The 23,712-nt window shown below is 35.5% G+C and overlaps 1 protein-coding gene across 1 annotated transcript in view; it reads left to right on the top strand.

Annotated features, from left to right (window-relative positions):
* COL21A1 (collagen type XXI alpha 1 chain) overlaps nucleotides 1-23,712 on the top strand; it is a 230,741-nt gene that overhangs the window by 170,868 nt on the left and 36,161 nt on the right. The window contains exon 17 of the mRNA XM_004386825.2: nucleotides 9,096-9,149. Within this exon, the coding sequence (XP_004386882.2) occupies nucleotides 9,096-9,149 (54 nt within the window). The remainder of the gene's footprint in view (nucleotides 1-9,095; nucleotides 9,150-23,712) is intronic.

Genomic DNA, 23,712 nt, shown 5'->3' with positions numbered 1-23,712 from the left:
AAACACTGCCCAGTCCTGTGCCATCCTCACAATCATTGTTATGCTTGAGCCCATTGTTGCAGCCACTGTGTCAATCCATCTTGTTGGAGTCTTCCTCTCTTTGACTGACCCTCTACTTTACCAAGCATGATGTCCTTCTCCAGGGAACTGGTCCCTCCTGATAACATGTCCAAGTACATGAGATGAAGTCTCACCATTCTTGCTTCTAAGGAGCATTCTGGTCTTACTTCTTCTGAGACAGATCTATTCGTTCTTCTGGCAGTCCATGGTATATTCAGTATTCTTCAACAACACCATAATTCAAATCCATCAATTCCTCTTTGGTCTTCCTTATTCTTTGTCCAGCTTTTATATGCATATGAGCTGACTGAAAATACCATGGCTTGGGTCAGGTGCACCTTAGTCCTCAAAGTGAAATGTTTGCTTTTTAACACTTTAAAAAGGTCTTTTGCAGAGATTTGCCCAATGCATTATGTCATTTTATTTCTTGACTGCTGCTTCCATGGGCATTGATTGTTGATCTAAATAAAATGAAATCCTTGACAACTTCAATATTTTCTCCATGTATCAAGAAGTTGCTTATTGGTCTAGTTGTGAGGATTTTTGTTTTCTTTATGTTGAGGTGTAATCTATACTGAATGCTGTAGTCTTTTATCTTCATCAGTAATTGCTTCAAGTTCTCTTCACTTTCAGCTAGCAAGGTTGTTTCATCTGCATATCACAAGTTGTTAATGAGTCTTCCTCCAATCCTGATGCCCCATTCTTCTTCATATAGTCCAGTTTCTCAGACTATTTGCTCAGCATACAGATAGAATAAGTATGGTGAAAGGATACCTTGATGCACACCTTTCCTGACTTTAAACCATGCAGTAAGTAGCCCCTTGTTCTGTTCAAATGACTGCCTGTTGGTTTAAGTACAGGTTCCTCATGAGCACAATTAAGTGTTCTGGAATTCCTATTCTTTTCAATGTTTTCCATAATTTGTTATGATCCACACAGTCAAATACCTTTGCATAATCAGTAAAACACAGATAAACATCTTTGTGTTATTCTCTGCTTTCAGCCAGAATCCATCTGACATCAGCAGTGATATCCATGATTCCACGTCTTCTTCTGAATCTAGCTTGAATTTTTGGCAGTTCCCTGTTGATGTACTGCTGCAACTGCTTTTGATTGATCTTCAGCAAAATTTTACATGTGTGTAGTACTAATGATATTCGATAATTTCCAAATTCTGTTGGATAACCTTTCTTTGGAATTGGCACAATATGGACCTCTTCCAGTCAGTTGGCCAGGCAACTGTCCTCCAGATTTCTTGGCATAGATAAGTGAGCACCTCCAGTGATGCATCCATTTGTTGAAACTTCTCAATTGGTGTTCTGTCAGTTCCTGGAGCCTTGTTTTTTGCCAATGCCTTCAGAGCAGTTTGGACTTCTTTCTTCAGATCCATCAGTTCTTGATTGTATGCTACCTCCTGAAATGATTGAACATTGACCAATTCTTTTTTGGTACAGTGACTCTGTGTATTTCTTCCATCTTCTTTGGATGCTTCCTGCTGCGTTCGATATTTTCCCTATAGAATCTTTCTGTATTGCAACCAGAGGCTTGAATTTTTTCATCAGTTCTTTCAGATTGACAAATGCCAAGCATGTTCTTTCCTTTTGATTTCCTAACTCCAGGTATTTGCACATGTTATAATACTTTACTTTGTCTTCTTGAGCCACTGTTTGAAATATTCTATTCAGCTCTGTTACTTCATCATTTTTTTCCTTACGCTTTAGCTACTTGATGTTCAAGAGCAAGTTTCATAGTCTCTTCTGACATCCATTTTGGTCTTTTCTTTCTTTCCTGTCTTTTTAATGACCTCTTGCTTTCTTCATGTATGGTGTCCTTGATGTCTTTCCACAACTCGTCTGGTCTTTGATCATTAGTGTTCAATGAGTCAAATCTATTCCCGAGATGTTCTCTAAATTCAGGTGGGATATATTCAAAGTTGTATTTTGGCGGCCGTGGGTTTGCTCTAATTTTCTTCAGCTTCTGCTTGAACTTGCATAGGAGCAACTGTTGGTCTGTTCCACAGTCGGCCCCTGGCCTTCTTCTGACTGATGATGTTGAACTTCTCCATCGTCTTTTTCCACAGATATAGTTGATTTGATTCTTGTATATTCCATCTGGCGAGGTCCATGTGTAGAGTTGCTGCTTAAGTTGTTGAAAAAGGTATTCGCAATAAATAAGTCATTTGTCTTGCAAAATTCTATCATGTGATCTCTGTTGTTCTATCACCAAAGCCATATTTTCCACCTACTGATCCTTCTTCGTTTCCAACTTTTGCATTCCAATTACCAGTAATTATCAATACATCTTGATTGCATGTTTGATCAATTTCAGACTGCAGAAGTTGGTAAAAATCTTCAATTTTTTTTATCTTTGGCTTTAGTGGATGGTGTGTAAATTTGAATAATAGTCATATTAACTGATCTTCCTTGAAGGTGTATGGATATTATCCTATCACTGACAGCTTTGTACTTCAAGATAGAACTTGGAATGTTCTTTTTGTCTATGAATATGACACCATTCCTCTTCAGTCTGTTATTCCCTGCATGGTAGACCATATGATTGTCTAATTTAAAATGATGAATACCAGTCCATTTCAGCTCATTAATGCCTAGGATATTGATCTTTACATGTTCCCTTTCATTTTTGACAACTTCCAGTTTTCCTAGATTCATACTTCATACATTCCACATTCCAATTATTAATGGATATTTGCATCTATTTCTTCTTCTTTTGAGTTGTGCCTCATCAGCAAATGAAGGGATTGTGAATCCATGAATTCTTGTTTTTTAAAATGTTCTTCTATACTCTTTTTACTTTAATGATAGGATAGCTAACCTCACATTTTTCATTGTTTTTTCTCGGAAGTGTTGCTCTACTGTTATACTGCTATCATGTATTTTACTGATGCCAACCTGATTATCTTTCCTTTGTATGTGAGTTTATCTTTTTATATAGATGCCCAAAGAGTTTTTTTTTTTTTTTAAAGCTCTATCTCTAAAGTCCAATTGTGTAACTTATGTCTCAGAATTGGGAATTTTAGTTACCCAAAAGCCCTTTCAATAGAATATTTAGGCCTTTCCTTTTATTTTGGTATTTTCTCTTGGATTAAAGTTTTAACTATAAGTTTTGATACATTGTTTAGATTTACATCTTTAGGGACTCCAATTATAGATATGTTGGAACTTTTTTGACTGGCTTCTGCCTCTATTATTTTCTCCCTGATCTTTTTTTTTATTTCTTTTTTGTAATTTTATTTTATTGGGTATGTTTAGTTTTCTTCCTGATGTCCTTTTTGATTTTAAGTAAAATATATTCTTCCTTTGTTTCTAGTAATTTAATCATCATATCTGAGATGATTTTGTATTTTTTTTTCAACTTTTTTCCTGAGTTGACTATCATATCTTTCTTTTTATTACATTTCCATTTTGAGTTTTTGATTTTCTGATCTGAGATATTTTTATTTTTACATACAATATGCTTGTGTAGTATTACTTAATGCAGGTTGCAGCATTTTGTTGCAGTTTCCTTCTGCTTCATATGTATTATTGAAAAGTTTTAATTTTCATTTTCTGTATTCTTTTAGTAGCTTTGTCTGGATGTTGTTTGCCAATTCTTTTTCAGTTTTAAATGTCTTACATATTCTTAAACCACAATAATAGGTAGGCTGTAAAGGTTTTCATAGCTTACTAGATTTCTTAGTTCTTGAGTGTCTCCTTTATTTTGTACAGCGAAGTTAGTAGTTTCTTTAATCAATGAAATTGTTTATTGGGGAAAGGTTTGTCTTTTGTTGGGGAGAAGGATGAATGGGAAAGACAATGTGTTCATTTGAGATTTCTGAGGCACATCCAGGGGGAGATGCCCAGTAAGCAGTTAGATCCAGGACAGGAACTCACTCTCAGATGGGGAGAGAAAGGAATGCGTTACTGAACAGAGTTGGAAGGGATTACCATAGGCCGAAGGAGGGACACCTGTTTCACTGTAATAAAAAACAGGAATGGATGGGTTCAAATGTAGGTGAGTTTGTTAGTTTGGTGGCAGGCTGTTCGATTTCTGTTTTCTCTAAGGAAGTGGAGGAGAAGTGGGTCTTGTTAACTTTGAAAAAGGGGGAAAGGGTAGTTTTTATTGATTGGAGAATTATATAGCCACTGTAGAAAATGGAGCAGAGAGCTGATCAGGGAACTATAGAAGCTACATTGAAGTTCAGTTGAGGCTGGAAGCTTCAATATGTATGGTTATAGTATTATTATTTTCTTTTTTATAGCAATACTTAGAAGCCCAAGCTTGGGTCTGAGAAGTCTCTTTCTATTTGGTTGATTCAGCGCGGGGGCTTGCATAAGCAAGTGCAACAGATAAACAGTGAGGTAAAAGGTGACAATTTTAGTTAGAGAAGAGTTGAAGTACTGAAACATGATGTTTAACCTGGATATGAAAAGAAGCGAAGATAGAGGAGGGCAGATTATAACAAAATCCATAGTTTATGGGATGCTTATACATGGCCTGGCTCTTTTTAGCACTTTAATGCATTTTCTAATTAATAAATAATTATGAGTTGTAAATTTTAAAAATATTTATCCTCTTACAGATGAGGAAATTAAGAAATGGAGAGTTTAAGTAACTTGCCCAAGATTATGTAGCTATAATCTAACAACCAATGAAAATTCATCTCACCAAATTGTTGAAAAATCATGTTGTTACCAAATAATCTTTCCCAAACATAGAAAATGATGATAAAACTGTAATCTTGCAGTATTTTTTTATTTTTTACTAAATGTAAATAAGGATTGACCATGTTTTTAAAAATATTCATTTTGCTTAGAGGAATTATAACAGCAAGCCATGACAGTTTAAATATAAGAGTTATCTATTTTTTATTTGAAAACAGTACAGGCTGAAACAAATCATTGGAATGGAAGATTGTTAAAACCCTAAATTTTTGGTGGAGTGGAACATTTAACTCTTATGGATCTTCCCACCTGTGCCTAGAGATGAGCAAGACACTTTCAGGCTCTTTTTCAATTTACCTGCAAACCCTATGAAGTTAGGGGTATTAATGTCAATTTATACAGTTGGTCAGGTTCAGAGATAATTTTTCCAAATTTTTGCAGCCAGTTACACTGCAGAGCTAGAATTCCAGACCTAGTTTGTGTGACCCCACCGCCCCCATAAGCCAAATGCCTCCCACACTTCTTATTTATTTGGTCAATTAGGGGGAGCTTCCCTAGTTTTATATCTTCAGTATTTTCTATGACATGTTAGAGATTTATTTACAAAGTTAAGAATAAACCATGCATTAAGATCAAAGTAAAAATAAAGCATTTCTTTAATAACAATGTAAAGAAACTTTCCTGAAAAGTAAATGATATTTTCATGGTCAGTGAACCACACCTTCCACCTGACTTTAAGAGTTCCCAGGACCACGAACTAAATTACTCTCCATCCTTTTATTTTTTGTAGGCAAGTACCAAAGATCACAGCATGCAAGGAAATACATATATAATACAAGTTTCACATATCTGTTTTTTGTTAAATTTCCTTTTTTTTTAAATAACTGGTTTCTTGTGGATTAAATTAAGTTTGACATTAGCTGTAGAAAATTGGATCGAGGAGTAATGTTGAGCTTGGCACTTTCTCAGTTATTTTATATCAAGAAGAAAGTCAGTGTAGAAGTCCATATAAAGTAATAATTTAGAGGTGGAGCCGTGCTATATGCCTTTTTATCTATCAGTCAAACATCAGGTTCTCTAGGTCACGAATGCAATCAAAGGATCAGATGAAGTTCCAGTTACAATACTTAATTTCACGGGCTAGTTGTGTATTAGATTTGATTATTTTAGAGAAAATGGCTAAGCAGCAAATTTCCTCTCATTTCCTGATGGAACATTATTAAAAGAACAAAGAGAGTGTTTCTAGGTAGATATTACTGGCTGTCATCTTTCAATAATTAACCTGCATAATCTTCTACTAGCAAATGTTATAGCCCTATCCACAACTGTTTTTTTTCTATTTCCTTTATCCCCTTGAAGCTGAGCATTTGAGAATAGGTAGTCCATTTCTCCTTCCTTGATATGCTCCAATGGTCATAAAAAAGGAAACATATAGTCTTACATTGTCTTACTATTCTAAGTATTCTAGGTGATAAAAACTCATGTAAGGTATGTTTCCTGCCTTTAAAAGAGGTGCAAGTCAGAGAAACATTACATAAACAAGGCAACTGTTGAACAACCAGGCCATCATAAAATTTCATGCTGCGTATAGAGCTGTACAATGTCATTGTAGTTCACAAAAGAGAGGGATCGAATTGGTAAGAGCAGAAAGCATCTGTTAGTCTCCATCTTGAGATCTGGGCTAGAGCAGTGGTTCTGAAAGTATGGTCCTAAGAAATTTAACAGCACCAGCATCTCCTGGGAACTTGTTAGAAATGCAAATTCTTGGAATTTTTCCCCCCAGACATACTGACTGAGAAATTCTGCTATGGGGTCCACAATCTGCATTTTAACAAACCATCCAGGTGATTTTAATGCAGCTAAAGTTTGAGAACTGCTGTTCTAGATTATAAAGAATAGGTGATACTTTGTTCATTTAATTCTGTACTATTTTCATCATCTGTCCTAATAAGGAATAGGAAGAATAAGAATAAATGAAATCCTCAAATAATTGTGGAACTTCATTATTGATAAATCTTGCTGATGGCTAGTTACTTTTTTTTTTAACCTTCTGCTAATTAGCATAAAATAGTAAGGTTGGGTCAATGGACAGAGAAGTTAAAGGAGACTTTTACCAACCAAAGTAGTCATGAAATCCCAAATTAGTTGTGATTGACCTGCTAGCTGCAACAATGGGCTCAAACATACCAAAGATTGTGAGGATGGTGCAGGACCCAGGATGCGACAGTATTTGGTTTTGTTATACATAAGGTCGCTATGAGTTGGAAAAAACTGGAAGGCAACTAACAACAGTTATTTGACAACTGCCTTCCCCTTTTATTTTATATACAGAAAATCTAAACTACAGATTTGCTTAATAAGTGGTATGACAGTACCTGACCCAATGGGGTAGTTAAGTGTCCTAATGACTTACCGCTGTGCCATGGTTCTCAAATAGCTGCATCAGGACTAGCTGGAGACATGTTAGAACACAGGTTGCTGGGCCTCATTTCCCAAAGCTTCTGATTTAGTAGGTCTGCTATGAAACCAAAAAAAAAGACCCCAAACCAGTTGCTGTTGAGTCTATTCCGACTCATAGCAACCCTATAGGAAAGAGTCGAACTGCCCCATACAGTTTCCAAGGCTGTAATCTTTATGGAAACAGACTGTCATGTCTTTCTCCCGGAGAAGCTGGTGGGCTCAAGCCACTGACCTGGTTGGCAGCCCAGTGCTTACCTACTGCACCACCAGGGCTCCTTTCGGGTCTGCTATAGGGCCTGGGATTTTGTATGTTTGAAGGAGTTCCCCTGTGAAGCTGATTCTGCCTGTCGGGAGACCATAACTGAGAACCACTGACTTGGACAATTCATCCTATTGATAGGAGTGTTGAGTTAGGATATAATTGTTGCATTATTTCTCTGTAGTGTTAGGAACTGACATATCCCTTTTTTCTAATTTTTCTCACATACATTTTGTTTTCTCTTTGATATTTGCACGTGCTTTTCTGTAAAACCATCGTATTAGCTAGACCTTCTTGCCCCCTAATTTGGTTAATTTACAGCAAAACATTTTTCTTTGCTCCCTATAACCTCAAACTGTCATCTAGTGTTTGTCAATAAAAGTGGAAACAATTAAATATTTGGCTTTTCTTGGTATTTCACTGTGCTAAAGAAGTAGAAGAATTCATAAAAGTGGGAAAATCAGTGTTTATGCAATGTGATATGGTTGAAATTTTTTTTTTTAAGTGCTGGTTGTGTTAAGGTTTATCGGGTCTTCCTGCTATGGTTCATTTTATATAGTTTTGGAGAATTTGTTAGAATATGAAACTGAACAGTGCTGGGGTATGCTTTCTTGGATATATTCTGAGACTTTCTTCCCTTAAACCTCTTTTACATCAGGTATTTAAGATATTTACAAGAACAATGCTTGTGTTTAACTTTCTCTCTTGCTCTCAACTAAAACAAAATGTTCTGTCTGGCATGAAACAAGGGTGGCATAATTGTTTGCAGAGATCTTTGCTTGTTATGTTGCAGCACTTTGCTGAATAGATACATACATGGTACATGGCTCTTACTGTTAGGTTTCAGAAAGTCTAAATGTTTGAGGGTATGTGTGTATGTGTTTCAAGAAGCTGTCCCCCACTACCCTGTATTTTTGTCTAGGCATTTTTTATAGCTTTATTGATCTGTGGCTATTGTACATTTTATACACTAGCAATAGTTTCATTTAGGAAAAATGTTTAGCATTCTAAAAGGTAGATGTGAGATACGATGTTTAAATAATTTGGGTATAGGAATTTAAAGGGAAATGAGCTGAGAATTTTGACAGCCACCCTATATATATATATATATATATATATATATATATATATATGTATATATATATCTGTATATATATCTGTATATATATATGTATATAACAGATGTTTAAGTAGGTAGATGCTAAATTAAAGGGCCAGATAATTTATCAATAACTCAGTATTTAATGAAAGTTTTATTTTGATTTTTATTTGAGAGTCAAGGGTAGATTAGGTCCAAAAAACAATGAATTTTAACGTAAAAATGAAAACCAAAATAAATATGAAAGGGACTGACAAAGTATTTTGGTCAGATTTACATGGAAGATGAGAATAATGTCCTGAAACATGAACATATAGTATCATGTTTTTTTATAAATTAACCCAATTATCTGTTTTCATGTAGAGAATGTTGGTATTTATATAATCACTTTATGAATTTCAGAAAAAGCTTCTTTGATGTCAGAAAAAGTGAATATTGGTGATCCAGAAGTAATTTTTTTATTTTCTTCTGTCTGTATCTGATGTACTTTAGTATTACTTTAGTAAAATTAATGAAAATGGAATTCTACATCTCTTCTTATCAAATCTTTTAAAAGGGAGAAGCAGGACCACCAGGTGCTCCGGGGCAGGATGGACTGCGGGGAGAACCTGTGAGTACCTACCCAATCAGTGCTAAGGGATGAAGTTATTTTCCTGTATTGAAATTCTTTGACTATTTGAATCTCTCCTCCCATATACCCTATTTTTGTCCAGTGACTCTCAGATTTGAGCATTGGATGTTTTAGAAGTTCTTTGTGGAACACCATAAAATACAGAAATACTGAAATGTTAAAACTTTTACAAACCAGGAAGAATTTTACTAGCAGAAAATTTGCGTGTGTTGTAAACCACAACCACAAGCAGTTATGTGACACAAACGAATGGTTAATGCAAACATCATGGTCTGTTGCTGGGCATTTAATCAATGTCACTTCGCCACTTTTTCACCGTTTTATAGTTTGCGATCTGGATGCATGTGTTTAATAAAAATTGGGGCAGGGAATTGTGATGAGAAACTATTGAATCTGATTTCTCAATATCCTTATTTTTAGCAAGTGTACCAGGTGACTTTTAGCTTCAGATGTTTTGGATATATAGATTGCTGCCATGTTTTATTCCCAACATTTAAAGACCAGCAGGTATCATTTTATTCATCAATGGTACCTATCCTCGGAGAATTTGCAATTTGTTTCAGAGAGAACTAGGTCAAGAAATGAAATAATAGCTTAGGGTATATTGTCATTTATCAGAAAGTGTTTAGTTGAGTGGCTCAGCATCTAAATATTGGACGTAAGAGGTTTCTTAAATAGGATTGAGAGACTTGAACTAGTTTTAGAGTCACTCAGTTAATAAATATTAATTGAATTCTCACCTTGTGTGTTATGTCCTGGGGCATATTTGTTGAGTGAATGATTCTAAGACTAGTTCAAAGGTACACACATTAATTCTACACACATTTTGTTAGCAAGAACTTAGTCATACCTAACTGAAAGGAAACTAGAAAATACAGTCTCTAGTTGGGCAGCTATGTGCCCAACTAAAACTCTTTCTGTGGTAAAAGATTAAGAATAGATTTTAAGGGATGACTATCAGTCTACCATACCCTTTATACCACACAGGGTTATAGATAAAGTAAAAGAACCAGACTAAAACAGATAGATCTAAAATATAATGTAATTTTTCTTCCCTATTTGCCATCAATTGTCATGGGAGAAGATTGGGAAATTCCTGGACTAGGTCAAGAAATGAAATAATAGTTAAGGATATATTGCAGTTTGTGCCAAATAGAGTCAGAAGGTGAGGATTTGAAGACAATCTCTGCTACATTCCAGCTATATCAACTTGGATAAGTCAGTTCACATCTCCAAATATCTTTCCCCTCATCTGAAAAGTGCAGATGCTTATAATGCATTCTTCATTGGGGTTGTTGTGAGGCTTACATGAGGAAACTCATGAAAAGATTTTTTTAAATATTGCACAAATGCATGGGATTATCATAACTACTGAAGGAGTATATAGGGGGTGTCTTGTGACTTCGGGTGGTTGAGAAAGTTTTACCAAGGATTGCAAAGACTTGATCTTGAAAGAATGAATGGGAAAGAAAAGGAGACAAGAATGAAGTAATATGAGTTAAGACACACAGGTGAGATGGTCAACGGTGTGCCTAAGAAATAATTCAGTGATCTTAATGAGGTCCTTGGAAACCCTGGTGGCATAGTTATTAAGAGCTATGACTGCTAACCAAAAGGTTGGCAGTTAAATCCACCAGGGGCTCCTTGGAAACTGTATAGGGCAGTTCTACTCTGTCCTACTATGAGTTGGAATCGACTCCAGGGCAACGGGTTTGGTTTTTTAGTGAGGTCCTGAGCCTGCATTGAAGGGTCCCTGTTGGGTGGTAGGAAGTAAAGTTGGAAAGGTAATTAGGACCATAATGTGGGTACTCTTGACTGTAAATTTGGAAAGTAAACTTTATTCACTTGCCAATGAAGTTTTGGCACGGAAAAAAGAATAAAATGATGAAAAGAACTGCTTTAGAGGCAGTTTATGAGCTACAGGTATGTGCAGAATGAATTGAAAAGGGAAGATCCTGGAGCCAGGATACTACCAGATACTATAGCAACATGTTAAAAAAAAAAAAAATCTGGCATAGCAGTGCTTATGAAAATACCTCATGGAGGGGGATTGGGGGGAGGGCACAGTTGCCAAACAGACATAGAAGGTGTGCCTAATTTACATAAAAGTATGGTAGTTAGCAGGCTATTTTGATAGACCAGGATTTCGATAATAAGGCCTCAAAACTAGTTGCTGTCTAGTCAATTCCAATTCATGGTGAACTATGCTCCGTAAGGTTTTCAGTGGCTGATTTTTCAAAAGTAGCTCACCAGTCCTTTCTTCTGAGGCACCTCTGGTTGGACTCAAACCTCCAGCCTTTTTGATAGTAGCCAAGTGATTAAATGTTTGCACTATCCAGGGACTCCAAATAAGGCCTCAATTAGGGTGTTAATAGGAATGGAGAAAGTTCAATAGGAATAGTGTGAACTCAATATATCTGAACCACAAGTATTATTAAGGAAGAATTATTGGACATGTAACTGGATATGAGACTTGCTGTTGTTGTTAGGTGCCATCGAGTCAGTTCCGACTCATAGCAATCCTGTTTACAACAGAACGAAACACTGCCCAATCCTGCGCCATCCTCACAATTGTTGTTATTCTTGAGCCTATTGTTGCAGCCACTGTGTCAATCCATCTTTTTGGGGATCTTCCTCTTTTTCGCTGACCCTCTACTTTACCAAGCATTATGTCCTTCTCATGGGACTGATCCCTCCTGATAACATGTCCAAAAGTATGTGAGACGAAGTCTTGCCATCCTCCCTTCTAATGAGCATTCTGGCTGTACTTCTTTTAAGACAGATTTGTCCTTTCTTCTGGCAGTCCACAGTATATTCAATATTCTTCACCAACACCATAATTCAAAGGAGTCAATTCTTCTTCAGTCTTCCTTATTCATTGCCCAGCTTTCACATGCATACGCGGCGATTGAAAACACCATAGCTTGGGTTAGGAACACCATAGTCCTGAAAGTGACATGTTGGCTTTTAACACTTTAAAGAGGTCTTTTGCAGCAGATTTCCCCAGTGCAATGCGTCATTTGATTTCTTGACTGTTGCTTCCATGGGTGTTGATTGTGGATCCAAGTAAAATGAAATCCTTGAGAACATCAGTCTTTTCTCCGTTTATCATGATGTTGCTTATTGGTCCAGTTGTGAGGATTTTTGTTTTCTTCATGTTGAGGCGTAATCCATACTAAAGGGAAGATGTGTTTATTTAAGTGCTTGTTTCAAAAAGAATGTAAAATGTGTGTGTACGCTTGTGGGAGGTTTGGGGAAGAAAGCAAGCCAGACATGGGAGAAGAAGAAGAGGAGGAGGGGAAAAAAGACAATGGACATGAGAGCCTGGTCAAAATTTATGACATGATTGTGTTCTAAACATTTGTGAGTCAGTTATTTGGAATTTGTAGTGCATTTCCCCATAGAAACAATATTATAAAGGGCAGACTAACCAGCAAGTCTGTGTAAACCATAATGTAATGAGAGTAGCATATATTTACTTTGAAAATAATACTGTGGTGATTCTGTTACTGAAACAGAGAAAGTTTAAACAGGAAATGAGGTGTTATGGAATGATAGTGCTTGAGGGGATGTTTTCCTCTCCTGAGGCTGCCTGTTCCTCACTGTCAGCCATGAGCAAACATTGGTTCTAGTTTGCTCCTGCCCTGCCTGCTCCCACTTTCTTCAAGACTTATCTCTGTACAGAGCTTTGGTACTAGAATGTTTCCATCCCAGGCAGCGTGGCCCATCAGGTTTCAATCTTTTCTTTCTTCCTTCATCCTCTCCCTCCCTTCAAACATTTATTGAATTCATATGTAAGACATTGGGTTCGGTGGATTCAATGATCAGAGAAACATAGGAACTATGTAGACAATAAAAGGATGAGCAAACAAAAAACTAAGTTACAAAGTTCTAAGAGAAAAGCAAAATGGGAGTGGTGTGGTGGGAGCAGTTTAGATGCCATCTCCCCTCTTTAACCAACCAAATCATTCAGCCTCTCTCCTACCCAGCCCTCCAGATCAGGGTGGCAAGAAAGGAATCCTTTAACCCTTTCTCTCACTCCTCTCTCTTGTTGAATGCCAAAAAGGAGAGCAAGCTTCCTATGCCAGGAAGCATACTCTGTTTGGAAAGTAATCAATAGATCAAGCATCTAGATCTTGCCAATATTGTCTTAATATAAATCTTCCGGTCTGTATTCACTTCCAAATAAGAACATTCTGTTATTTTGACAGTTAATAAAAATTAATTGTTAGAATATTATCCTGTGAAGGTTGATCTTTATCATTTGTGAAAAAGCTTTGAAAACCAAAGACAACTAAAGTTTATATATTTGGTGACAGGTGACACACTCAAAAAATAGACTCTTTCATTGCATGCGAATGCTGGTTTTAAGTATTTATAATGAATAATTTGGCTTCACTAAAAAAGACAAATTCACTATATTTGCTTTGTAGTGTGGCAGCCAAGAAAATTAATAGAGCTTAAGTTGGAAGAATGGAAGCTCTTAGAAAATGTTTTCAAGCTAATTAAACACAGCTTATGGCAGTCTGGTGATGATTCATCTCTGTAAGCAGATTGATAAATATGAACACTAACTTCTGGAATTCAAATTGAGGAAAAAGGCTATATTTCATTGGGAAATGATTATATTACTTTAAACTACAATTACATACATTCACATGCCCGTGCTTTGAATTTTAAGTTTAGTATTTGTCACATACGCAATCATAAACATAATTAACTTTCTAAGTGGCACATTATACCCGCCTGACTTCCATCCAGGTGACTGTAGGCTTAGTTCTAACAAATGATGTCTTTATTTTAATTGATTCCAACAATTTATCACCATGTTTAAAGATTATATTCTTTCAGGCAAGACACTGTGCCAGTTGAAGATAAAGTGAAGATTAATTTATCATGACCCTGGACTTGAGGAGTCAGATGAGTCAGTAGATAACATGGCATAAAGCTATGGAGGCAGGCACAGCGGGACTTGAAAAGTTTTAGAAGATGCCTATAAACCTAGCTGAGTTTTGGGGCATCACTGAATAGGATGAGTTCTTAAACAAGGTGACTTCTTTGGCCAAATTCTGGAAAATACTAGGCATTGGACAGTTACTTGACCTAACAAAGGCAAGAGAATGCAACATGTTTCAAAACATAGAAGTAAAAGAAACATGATCTGGGAAGAGCTGGTTGTAGTTCAGCCTGACTGGGATATACACAGGGCGAGGGGTAGAAACACAGGATAATACTGTGAGGGTGGGTAGAGGTCAAATCAAGAAGGGCTCTTCTGTCTGTGCTAAAGAGTTTGGAATTCAATCTGAGGGCAGTGGGAACCATTAAACGGTTTTAAACAGAGAAGTGACATGATCAGACATTCATTTTAGAAAAATCACTCTGACAGTAAAGAATGGGTAAGTGATAGGCCAAGGTGGAAGACAGGGCCTGGCAGCAGTCTGCTGAGCTCTGTCACTTACCTATAGTACCAACTAAGGCAAGAGCATTCACAGTTGGGTGGGGGATAATGGAGCTGAGCTGAAATAAAAAAGTACCTGCAGGGCTGGAGGACTAATTGGGTATCGGTAAATAAGGAAGGATGACTCTTTAATATCACTGCATGTTTGGGGGCACAGACACACCAAGCAGTATGTGGAAAATAGGGGAGGAAGAATCAGTTCTGGCCTGGGGAGGTGAACTTAGATTTTTTTGTTTTTTAATGGTATATCTCTAGATAATGATGGAAGACATTTAAATAGGAGAGCTATGCCTTTGAGTAAGTAGAAAACAATAGACTTGCAAAAAGTGGGAACTAATAAAATTCTAATCAGAGATAGTGGATCAGAATCAAGGACATTTTAGAAAAACTGTGAATACTAGGCTTTTCATTTCATACTAGGCTAATTCTTAACATTCATTTATGTAGTGAAACTACATAAAAAGGCATTAGAGCACATACTGGTGCATGTTGCAGACTCTTGGTAGGACATGGACTGATCAAAAACATTTTTGCTTACAGCAAGTTAAAAAACAACTTGATTTAAATGACCAATATTTTCTGTATCATCAATTTTGTTAAACTTGTATCTTTTTTTTAACTTTTTTGTCCAGTTCTCAGTATTTGCTTTTTCCTATAACTTTGCTTTATTCTATTTAATAACTTTTATCTCATATTTCTTCTCTGCACTATTCATCATATTGCAATGTTGGAAATTCTAAATGTTCAATACTTAGTGTATTATGTGCATAAATCATAGTTAAGAGATATAATATATGGATATATATGCATAAAAAAGGATCTGTGTGGATACGTCATGTGGTTTAATCAGGTTTTAATTACTTTGCTTATTTTCTCCCAGGTGGGTTTTTGATGTCTGCTATGTTCCATTTTTGTTTGCCTGCATTTTATTTTCTCCCATGAGCATGGTATTATTTTTGTAATAAAAAACCAAAACTTGTTGCTATTGAGTCAATTCCAGCTCATAACAACCCTACAGGACAGAGTAGAATTGCCCCATAGGGTTTCCAAGGAGCAGCTGGTGGATTTGAACTGCTGACCTTTTGGTTAGCCGCTGAGCTCCTAACCACTGTGCCACTAGGGCTCCTTATTGTTTTCGTAATACATTAGAAAAATTAAGGCCTGGATGTTTGCGTGTTTTGCAGTTTTTCGTTCTTTTTAAAAGATGTTAAGCTTGCCAGACTACATTTTCATTTTTGTGCCAAGGAATAAAGGACAATCGGGTTGCTTCAAGGAATCCACAAATGTTAGAAATGTGCTTTCCTAACTTCTCACAAAATCACTCTAGTTTAATCTAGGGCAGCTGGGTGGATGAAAGACAGGCCAGTACAAGGGCAACAATACACCAAAATTACCAGTAGCTGAAAAACAGTAAGTGGGAATATTCATTTTCAACCAAATTAGCTTTTAGACCGAATTATCGTTGACCAGATAGTTTGCTTTGGCCAATTGTTGCTGGCCAAATTATCTGCAGCATCAACATTTCCACCACTTCTTTGTTATGGCTACTCTTGTCCTGGTCATCAATCCTGCTGACATCATCTACTTATTGTAACATTTTTCCTCAGGCAGTTTGAGCCATTCTCTTGCTAGTTATCTGCTTGTCAGCCAGCCTCATTGGATACAGGCAGCCTTGTGGCTCATAGTGAAGAATTTTAGGCAGGGCTTGGTTTCTACTCTGAGCTGTGATCCAGAGCTTCATGAGGATGAGACAAAGGATGTCACGTTTTCTGGTGCAATGGAGGTGAGTACGTATTTCTTAGTTAATTATGTCTTTAGCCCTCTTATTCTGCAAATGTTTGCTATATCATTTTTCTAGGAATGAATATGTGAGGATTACCGTAGTAGGTCTGTGGACTCCAGTTCATAGAAGCTTTTGTTATTTTTCCATTTGAATTCTTGCTAAACCACATGTTATGCTTGTCTTTATGATGTAATGTTTACTGCTAATCTGGTCCCAAGTCATCATTTACTTAGGGAAAAGGAGGTCTTTTGTTTAATCACCTTTTCTGTGGTATGATCATTTGACATGCTGTTTTTTATGGATGTAGGCAGAAGACGTACATAAAATATCTGGGGAAGCTCATATTCAACTGCTATAGGTGGTTTCCTATGTGGAATAATCCATTTTATTATGCTAGCAATGCGGATGTTTGTTTATTTGCCCACTTGACTGTATTTTTGTTTAGACTGAGAAGAAACGTTAAGAGAAAAAAATCCCCACTATTTCTATTCCTGTTTTTATTACTTGATTTGCAATTGTATGGTAAGTTTTTAACTCTTTTGTACAGATTTATAACATTTTTTCCCCATACCTTTTTCAGGCACCAGGAGTGGCACATCCTCAGTATGTGCTGAGTGAACCAACCTTAATCTGAAAATCAGATCTGTCATTAAAGGTTTCACATAGTAGTTCGAAGTGTGAACGCAGCACATTTAACAATTTATAAAATTAAATTTGAAAATTGAGCTGTGTTTATTTTTGTAATAATCCCTTGCTAGTTTCAGAAGTTATGTTTTTAAGCTTGATGAACAATAACTCTTCACAATACATTTTGAAGTAAGTTTTCTCTAAATTAAATATTATAAATGTCTGATTTGTCTACAGGAGTGACTAAATTTGTAAGCAATATCTACAACTTTTTGATCTTCCAAAATATGGCATTTGACATTACATTGATTGTAAAAATATTATCTTTTTCTTTAATGTTACACAGTGACTGTTGATCCATTATCTGTATTCAGTTAGTTAATAAACTTATACCAAGTTTCATCATGGATCTGCTTGATTCTTTCTTATTATAAATCACATCTTTGGCACAGTGAAACTGGACTACCATCGAAAAACTTTATAAAGCAACATTGTGAATCTTAAATTTAGAAGTTCTGTACCTGTGGCACTGATTTTTTTTTGGTTGTTCTATCAAAAAAAATCTTTTTAAGTATGGTCATTATTAAGAACCATTGATAAACATTAAAATACATTGATTTGATTTTTTTTCTCTCCTGTATTCATCTCTTTTTAATTTGTAAGAGACTTTTGGGCCCTGAAATGACCAGAAAAATAAATGCAACTGAAAATATGAAAAGATGCATAGTTAATTCTCAGAATGGATAGCATATCCTCTGAATAAATAGAATCCCATTGTTGCTTATGCAGGCTCAGTAGTCTCACTGGAATGGGGATTGATTACATCCATCTCTGTCTTGAAGAAAATGGGTGGGAAGAAACATCACCTTCTAAATAGGATATGAAGTCATGATTTCAAGGCTTGGTATCATGTAAAGGTACTTCGACTGCAATCCCATAAAAATTATGTTCTTCAATCATGATAGGGTATGGGGGAGTTATGCATACTTTTCATTCAAAACATTTGCTATCTAAGAGCTACTCAGATGAAATCTTTGCATTAGTCCCAGTACATTCTTGATATTCAAACATGAAAAATTGGCCATTAGCAAAACAGTCTTGAGTGTGGAAACAACTGTGCATTTTTTTATGTAATCCAGAGTGCACACTTTGGTGACTAGACCATTTCACTCTAAATGTCTCTTATCTATGTCTTAAGAAATATTTTCAAAATGATTTAGTGTGGTTGCCACACTCAGGCAAATGTTTGCTTTGGAGAGTTTACACAAGAAAATTGTACATGTTCTGGGTATGTGTAAGGGAAGATGAAACATCACATGGGGAATTTGATGGTATTTGGTTGCTTATATCAATATGAATTTTTATCTTTGATGATCAGGTAAGCATCTAATAATTAGATGATTGATTGCCGATAGTTGTAGGTACTTAGATGGTTTATAAAAATGATTTTTATATTTGTTCCATTGTTTGAAATAGATATGCCTAGTTAAGATGTAGTTAGCTGTTATGCTCTGTTTTAATTTTGTTCCTTTAAAAGACTGTGGGTTTGAAATGCTTTTGGCATAGATAGATGTACTTTGTGGTTGTACCAAAAAAGTAAAAACAAGATAATGTTTTAAGAAAATTTTAATCTATCATGAGTATACTGAATAATATTTATGAAGACATAGTAATGATGGGTTACTCTCATGATGCACAATGACTTTAACTCGATGGAAATGATCAACACTGGATATTAGAATTTATTTTATCAATTCTATTAGAACTAGTGTTTTTCAATAAAAACCTCTTTCTTGGGAATGAAGTATAAGGTATAATTTGGTAAAGTAGTATAATTAAATCAGATCAAAGTAATATAATTAAATAAGATGATTTGTTGGTTCTAATAACTGAATAATTTCTTTTATCATGGTAGACTTTTCTTCTGTGCTGTCTACATAAAATAGGAAAACCCTTTATTGAAAGATTTATGTGACATATGAAGAACTTCTAAACAATATATTTAAAAAATGGAATGCCTAATCACGCAGAACGGGAAATGAAACCTCCACTGGAGAGCTTGAGAAATGTTTGTATTGAGTCGTATAGTCACACCCTAGCATTTGCTGAGCAATCATAGAATGTACAACATTGTACCAGATAGTTTTAGATGAAACATATGCTCTCCAGTTAGGAAAATAGAAAATTCACCCATAAACATACCGTACAAAGCTGTATATAAAAATCCCAGGGTGAGTTAAGACTCTTAAAAGTTATTAGAGACAAGTGAAGTTAATCATGAAAGGGGGGATATTAAGAATTTTGATCAAAGATTAAAGATTGGTGGAAAAATAATCAATATACAGTAGTTTTTAAACAGAGGGATAAAATGGGTTATATGAAAGTTTAATCGGTAGATAATCAGAAATCAAATAAAAAACTTCTTGATGTGTATCCTGGCTTAACACCTTAACTTTAGATAGTTCTCAGGTGAGTCTTGTTTTTTCTCTTATAGAGCAGTGTTTCTCAAGCTGTGATCCACAGAGTACCTTAATCAGAATCACCAGTGATGCTTGTTAAAATTCAGATTCCTAGGCCCATTATAGTCCTAATGAATCAGAATCTGGGGCTGATGCCTAGGAATCTGCATTTTAACAGGTACCCTATGTGAGTCTGTTGTAAAATTTGGTAACTACTGATATAGAGACTATGAGGCAGATTGACCAGAAAGAGGAATATGACGGTAGTAGAACAAAAAAAAAAGTTCCTACTTGAAGAGAACACTTGATTTTAGTGACATTGATAAAGGAAAATAGAATTACAACATCTTATTATGCTTTTAGGCTGTATGTGCTTTAACATCCTTCCTCTTACTAAGCTATTAATATGACTGTGAGTGATACTATAAAAGCATATTTCCAAATGGATCCAGTTCCCTTGGTGAATTTAGAATACTTTATTAATTTTTGACAAAAATCTCAGAAACGAATCTTGTAAAACAAAGATACATCTGTATGCAACTGAACAAGACTGAACTTGTTTATATGAAAGAGGAATTAGGTCATTTAAATGTTTTATTTTTGTTTTATTATATCTTTGATTATTCATGAAATTTTTAGGCTGCTAATTTTCTAGAAATTTACTTTAAAATTAATATAGAATTTAAAAATAAAACAATATTTAATTCTAGAGTCGATATATTCCCATTTTTATTTTAGAAAAGTTAACTTCTATTATTGTGGCAAAATGAACAGAATGCTGCCTGGAAAGCTAATCTTGTCAGCTGCCAAACTCCTAGCCATTCTGAAACTTTATTTAACTTCCCACAATATTATGGATATTTTACCATATCATGCTCTAAGACAGAATATAAACTCTATCTCATTCTTTATAACAATTTCATTCCATTTATAGCATGAATGTATTTCATCTAACCTTTCACCTATGATGCATATATTCCTGCATTTTACCTGAAGGATATATTCCTATAAGTGGAATTGCTACTTTAAGATGTAGCCTATGCTTCATTCCTGAGTTTAAAGGGGAATGTCTGGTGTTTCTCCAAGAATTATGTTTACAATTGGTTTCTGATTCATTCAGATGCAGGTTTAAAAAGTTCTATTCCTACATTATGAAGTGTTTTAAAATAAGTGATGCATGATAAATTTTACAGAATTTATTTTTTAGTATCTTTGGAGATGATTATTTTTATCCTTTCAACTATTAGCATAGTACTAATAAACTATTAACAACGATATGAATATAACATACATATTTTTTAAATGTTGAAAAATCCTAGCATTCCTGAAACAAACCCTACTTGGTCATGCTCTGTTTTTGTTCTAATACACTGCTGTATTTCGTTTGCTAATACTATAGTAAAGCCATCTGTATGTATGTCAACAAATGAGATCACTGTGTGAATTTCTGTTGACTGGTTTTGGTACTGGGTTTATATTAGCTATATTATTTGAATTGAGACAATTTCCATATATTTAATGCCCCAGAAAATTTTGACATAAAACCTATCTGATTCTTGGATATTAGATAACATTTCTGTGGTAGGCAAAATAATGGCCCTCCCAAGATATGCACCTCCGAATCCCTGGTGGTGCAATGATTAAGTGCTTGGCTGCTTACCAAAAGCTCAGCAGTTCCAACCTAGCTGCTGCTCCAGTGGTGACAGACGTGGCAGTCTGCTTCCGTAAAGATTACAGCCTTGGAAATCCTATGGGGCAGTTATACTCAGTCCTCTCGGTTGCTATGAGCCAAAATTGACTTGAGGGCACACAACAACAACAAAAATAATCCCCAGAACCTGTGACTGTGTTACCTTACATGGCAAAATGGACTTTGCAGACGTGATTAAGGTTAGTTACAGGTGGGGTGATTGTTCTGAATTATCTGGAATCATGAGTCTTTAAAAGTAGAAGAGGATGGAAGAAGAGTGGGTCAGAGAGATTTAACTCGAGAAGGACTTGACTAGCGCCTGGCTTAGAGGGTAGAGGAAGCAGGCAACGAACCAAGGAATGTGGCTGCCTCTAAATCCATTGCCGTTGAGTCAATTCCGACTCATAGTGACCCTATAGGACAGAGCAGAACTGCCCCATAGGGTTCCCACAGCTGTACATCTTTACGGAACCAGAGTGTTACATCTTTCTCCTCCGGAGCGGCTAGTGGATTCTAACTGCCGACCTTTAGGTTGGCAGCTGAGCACTTTTTCCACTGTGCCACCAGGGCTCCTATGGCTGCCTCTAGAAACTAGGAATAACCCTCAGTTTACAGCCAGCCAAAAACTGGTCCGAGAGTTTGAAGGAACTGAATTCTTCCAACAACAGGAATGAACAAGAAATGGTTTCTCCCCTAGAGCCTCCAGAAAGGAATCAGCCCTGCTGACACCTTGATTTTAGTCCAGTGAGACTTGTGCTGGACTTCTGACCTACAGTGCTGTAAGATAATATACTTAGTATTATTGTCAGCCATTAAGTTTGTGGTAATTTGTTACAGCATCAATAGAAAAAGTACATCTTCCTTACTTATTTACTTTAATGGATGCTTATTCTATTTAGATTTTCTATGTACTTGGGTCAATTTTGGTAGTTCAGATTTCATAGGTTATCATTCACTTTTAGATTTTTAGTTTCATTAGACTAAAAGAAAATCTTTTATGCCATCGAAATTAGAGTGAATTTTTAAAAATCATTACAGACCTTTTTAAATTAAAAACAACACACAGTAGCATAGAAAGGTATGAAAGTATAGCAAAGTAAAGCAAAAAAAAAAAAAAAAAAATCCAACAATGTAAGCATGACTACTGCTAACTTTGTTGTATATCCCTCCAAGAATACTTTTTCATCTGTCTGTCTATCCATCCATCCATCAAAATATGTATACAACTATATATTTATAGATAACTATATTTTATAGATTACTACATACATTAAATAAATAAAATGCAAAGGTTTTTTTTTTTAATTGCCTACTTGTTCCATTTAGCAATAAATCGTAAGTACTCATTTTATACAGTATGATTTTTCATGGTGTGATAGAATGAAAGGATCATTATGAGTCGCAATCAACTCAATGGCAACAGGTTTGGTTTTTTGGTTTTTTAAATGGAATGAAGATCCCACAGTTTGTTGAACTATTCTTATCAATTGCTGGATATTTACTTGCATCTACTTTTCAGTGTCTTTTAGTTTATAGGTCTCCTCATACCTTTGCTGAATTCAAAACTATAAGATGTGCCTGTGATTTAGTTCTTATCTCATTTCAAGGCAATTAACATGTAATGTTAATTATGAACTCTAAGAAAATGATGGGTCATACCTTAATAAGCCTGACTTTTATTTCTGGAAGAAATTAAAATGACTTTTGCCCAGAAACTATATCTTTACCTTAGTAAACCTGACTGGTAGCACTTCCTCCTGCTGTTATTCTGATGCCAGGCCAGGAGCCACACAGAACTTTGCAAAGAAATAGCTTTAGGGGGCCGTTAGCTCTGACCATTTTTCTTTCACTCCATACATGATTTGTATGAAGGAGAGAGCTCTGAGCAGGGGGTCAGTTACATGTGTTTGAGTCCTTATTTTGTCACTTTTTATCGTATAATTTTGTACAAGTCACTTAACCCTATGAAATTCAATTTTTTCACCTTTGTAAAGAGTTGATAATGGATGCCTTCGTAACACTAAGATTTTTGAGAGGGCCATGTAAGAGAATGTCTAGGAAAGTGGTATCTATTCTGTGTTGTCCAATATAGTAGCCACTAGCCACATGTGTCTATATAAATTTAATGTAATTAAAATAAAATAAATGTAGTTCCTTGGTTACATTAGCCACATTTCAAGTGTACAAAGGTCACGTGTGGGTAGTGGCTACCATATTGGATAGCACAGATATGGAACATTTTCATTATCACAGAAAGGTATATTGGACAATATATAGTATAATTTGTAAGAATCCATACAAGTTTGAGGGATTAAAAATTATGTCTGTAGACTTAATTTCTATTTTAGACTAAATTTAACAAAAAAAATTATACTGTATATTTGAGATTTCCCTTTGTTTTCCAAAAACTGAGCTACATCCTCCCATTAATTTACAGACAATAATAGTCTCACTATTTTTGAATGGTAGAAAACTGGGGATATATATTATATAAGCATAACAAATTTCACAGTGGGCTGAGTTAC

The sequence above is a fragment of the Trichechus manatus genome, unplaced genomic scaffold (assembly GCF_000243295.1).
Source record: "Trichechus manatus latirostris isolate Lorelei unplaced genomic scaffold, TriManLat1.0 scaffold00172, whole genome shotgun sequence".
Classification (NCBI taxonomy): domain Eukaryota; kingdom Metazoa; phylum Chordata; class Mammalia; order Sirenia; family Trichechidae; genus Trichechus; species Trichechus manatus.
The sequence above is the reverse complement of the archived record's forward strand: the minus strand, read 5'-3'. Positions and strand labels throughout refer to the sequence as shown.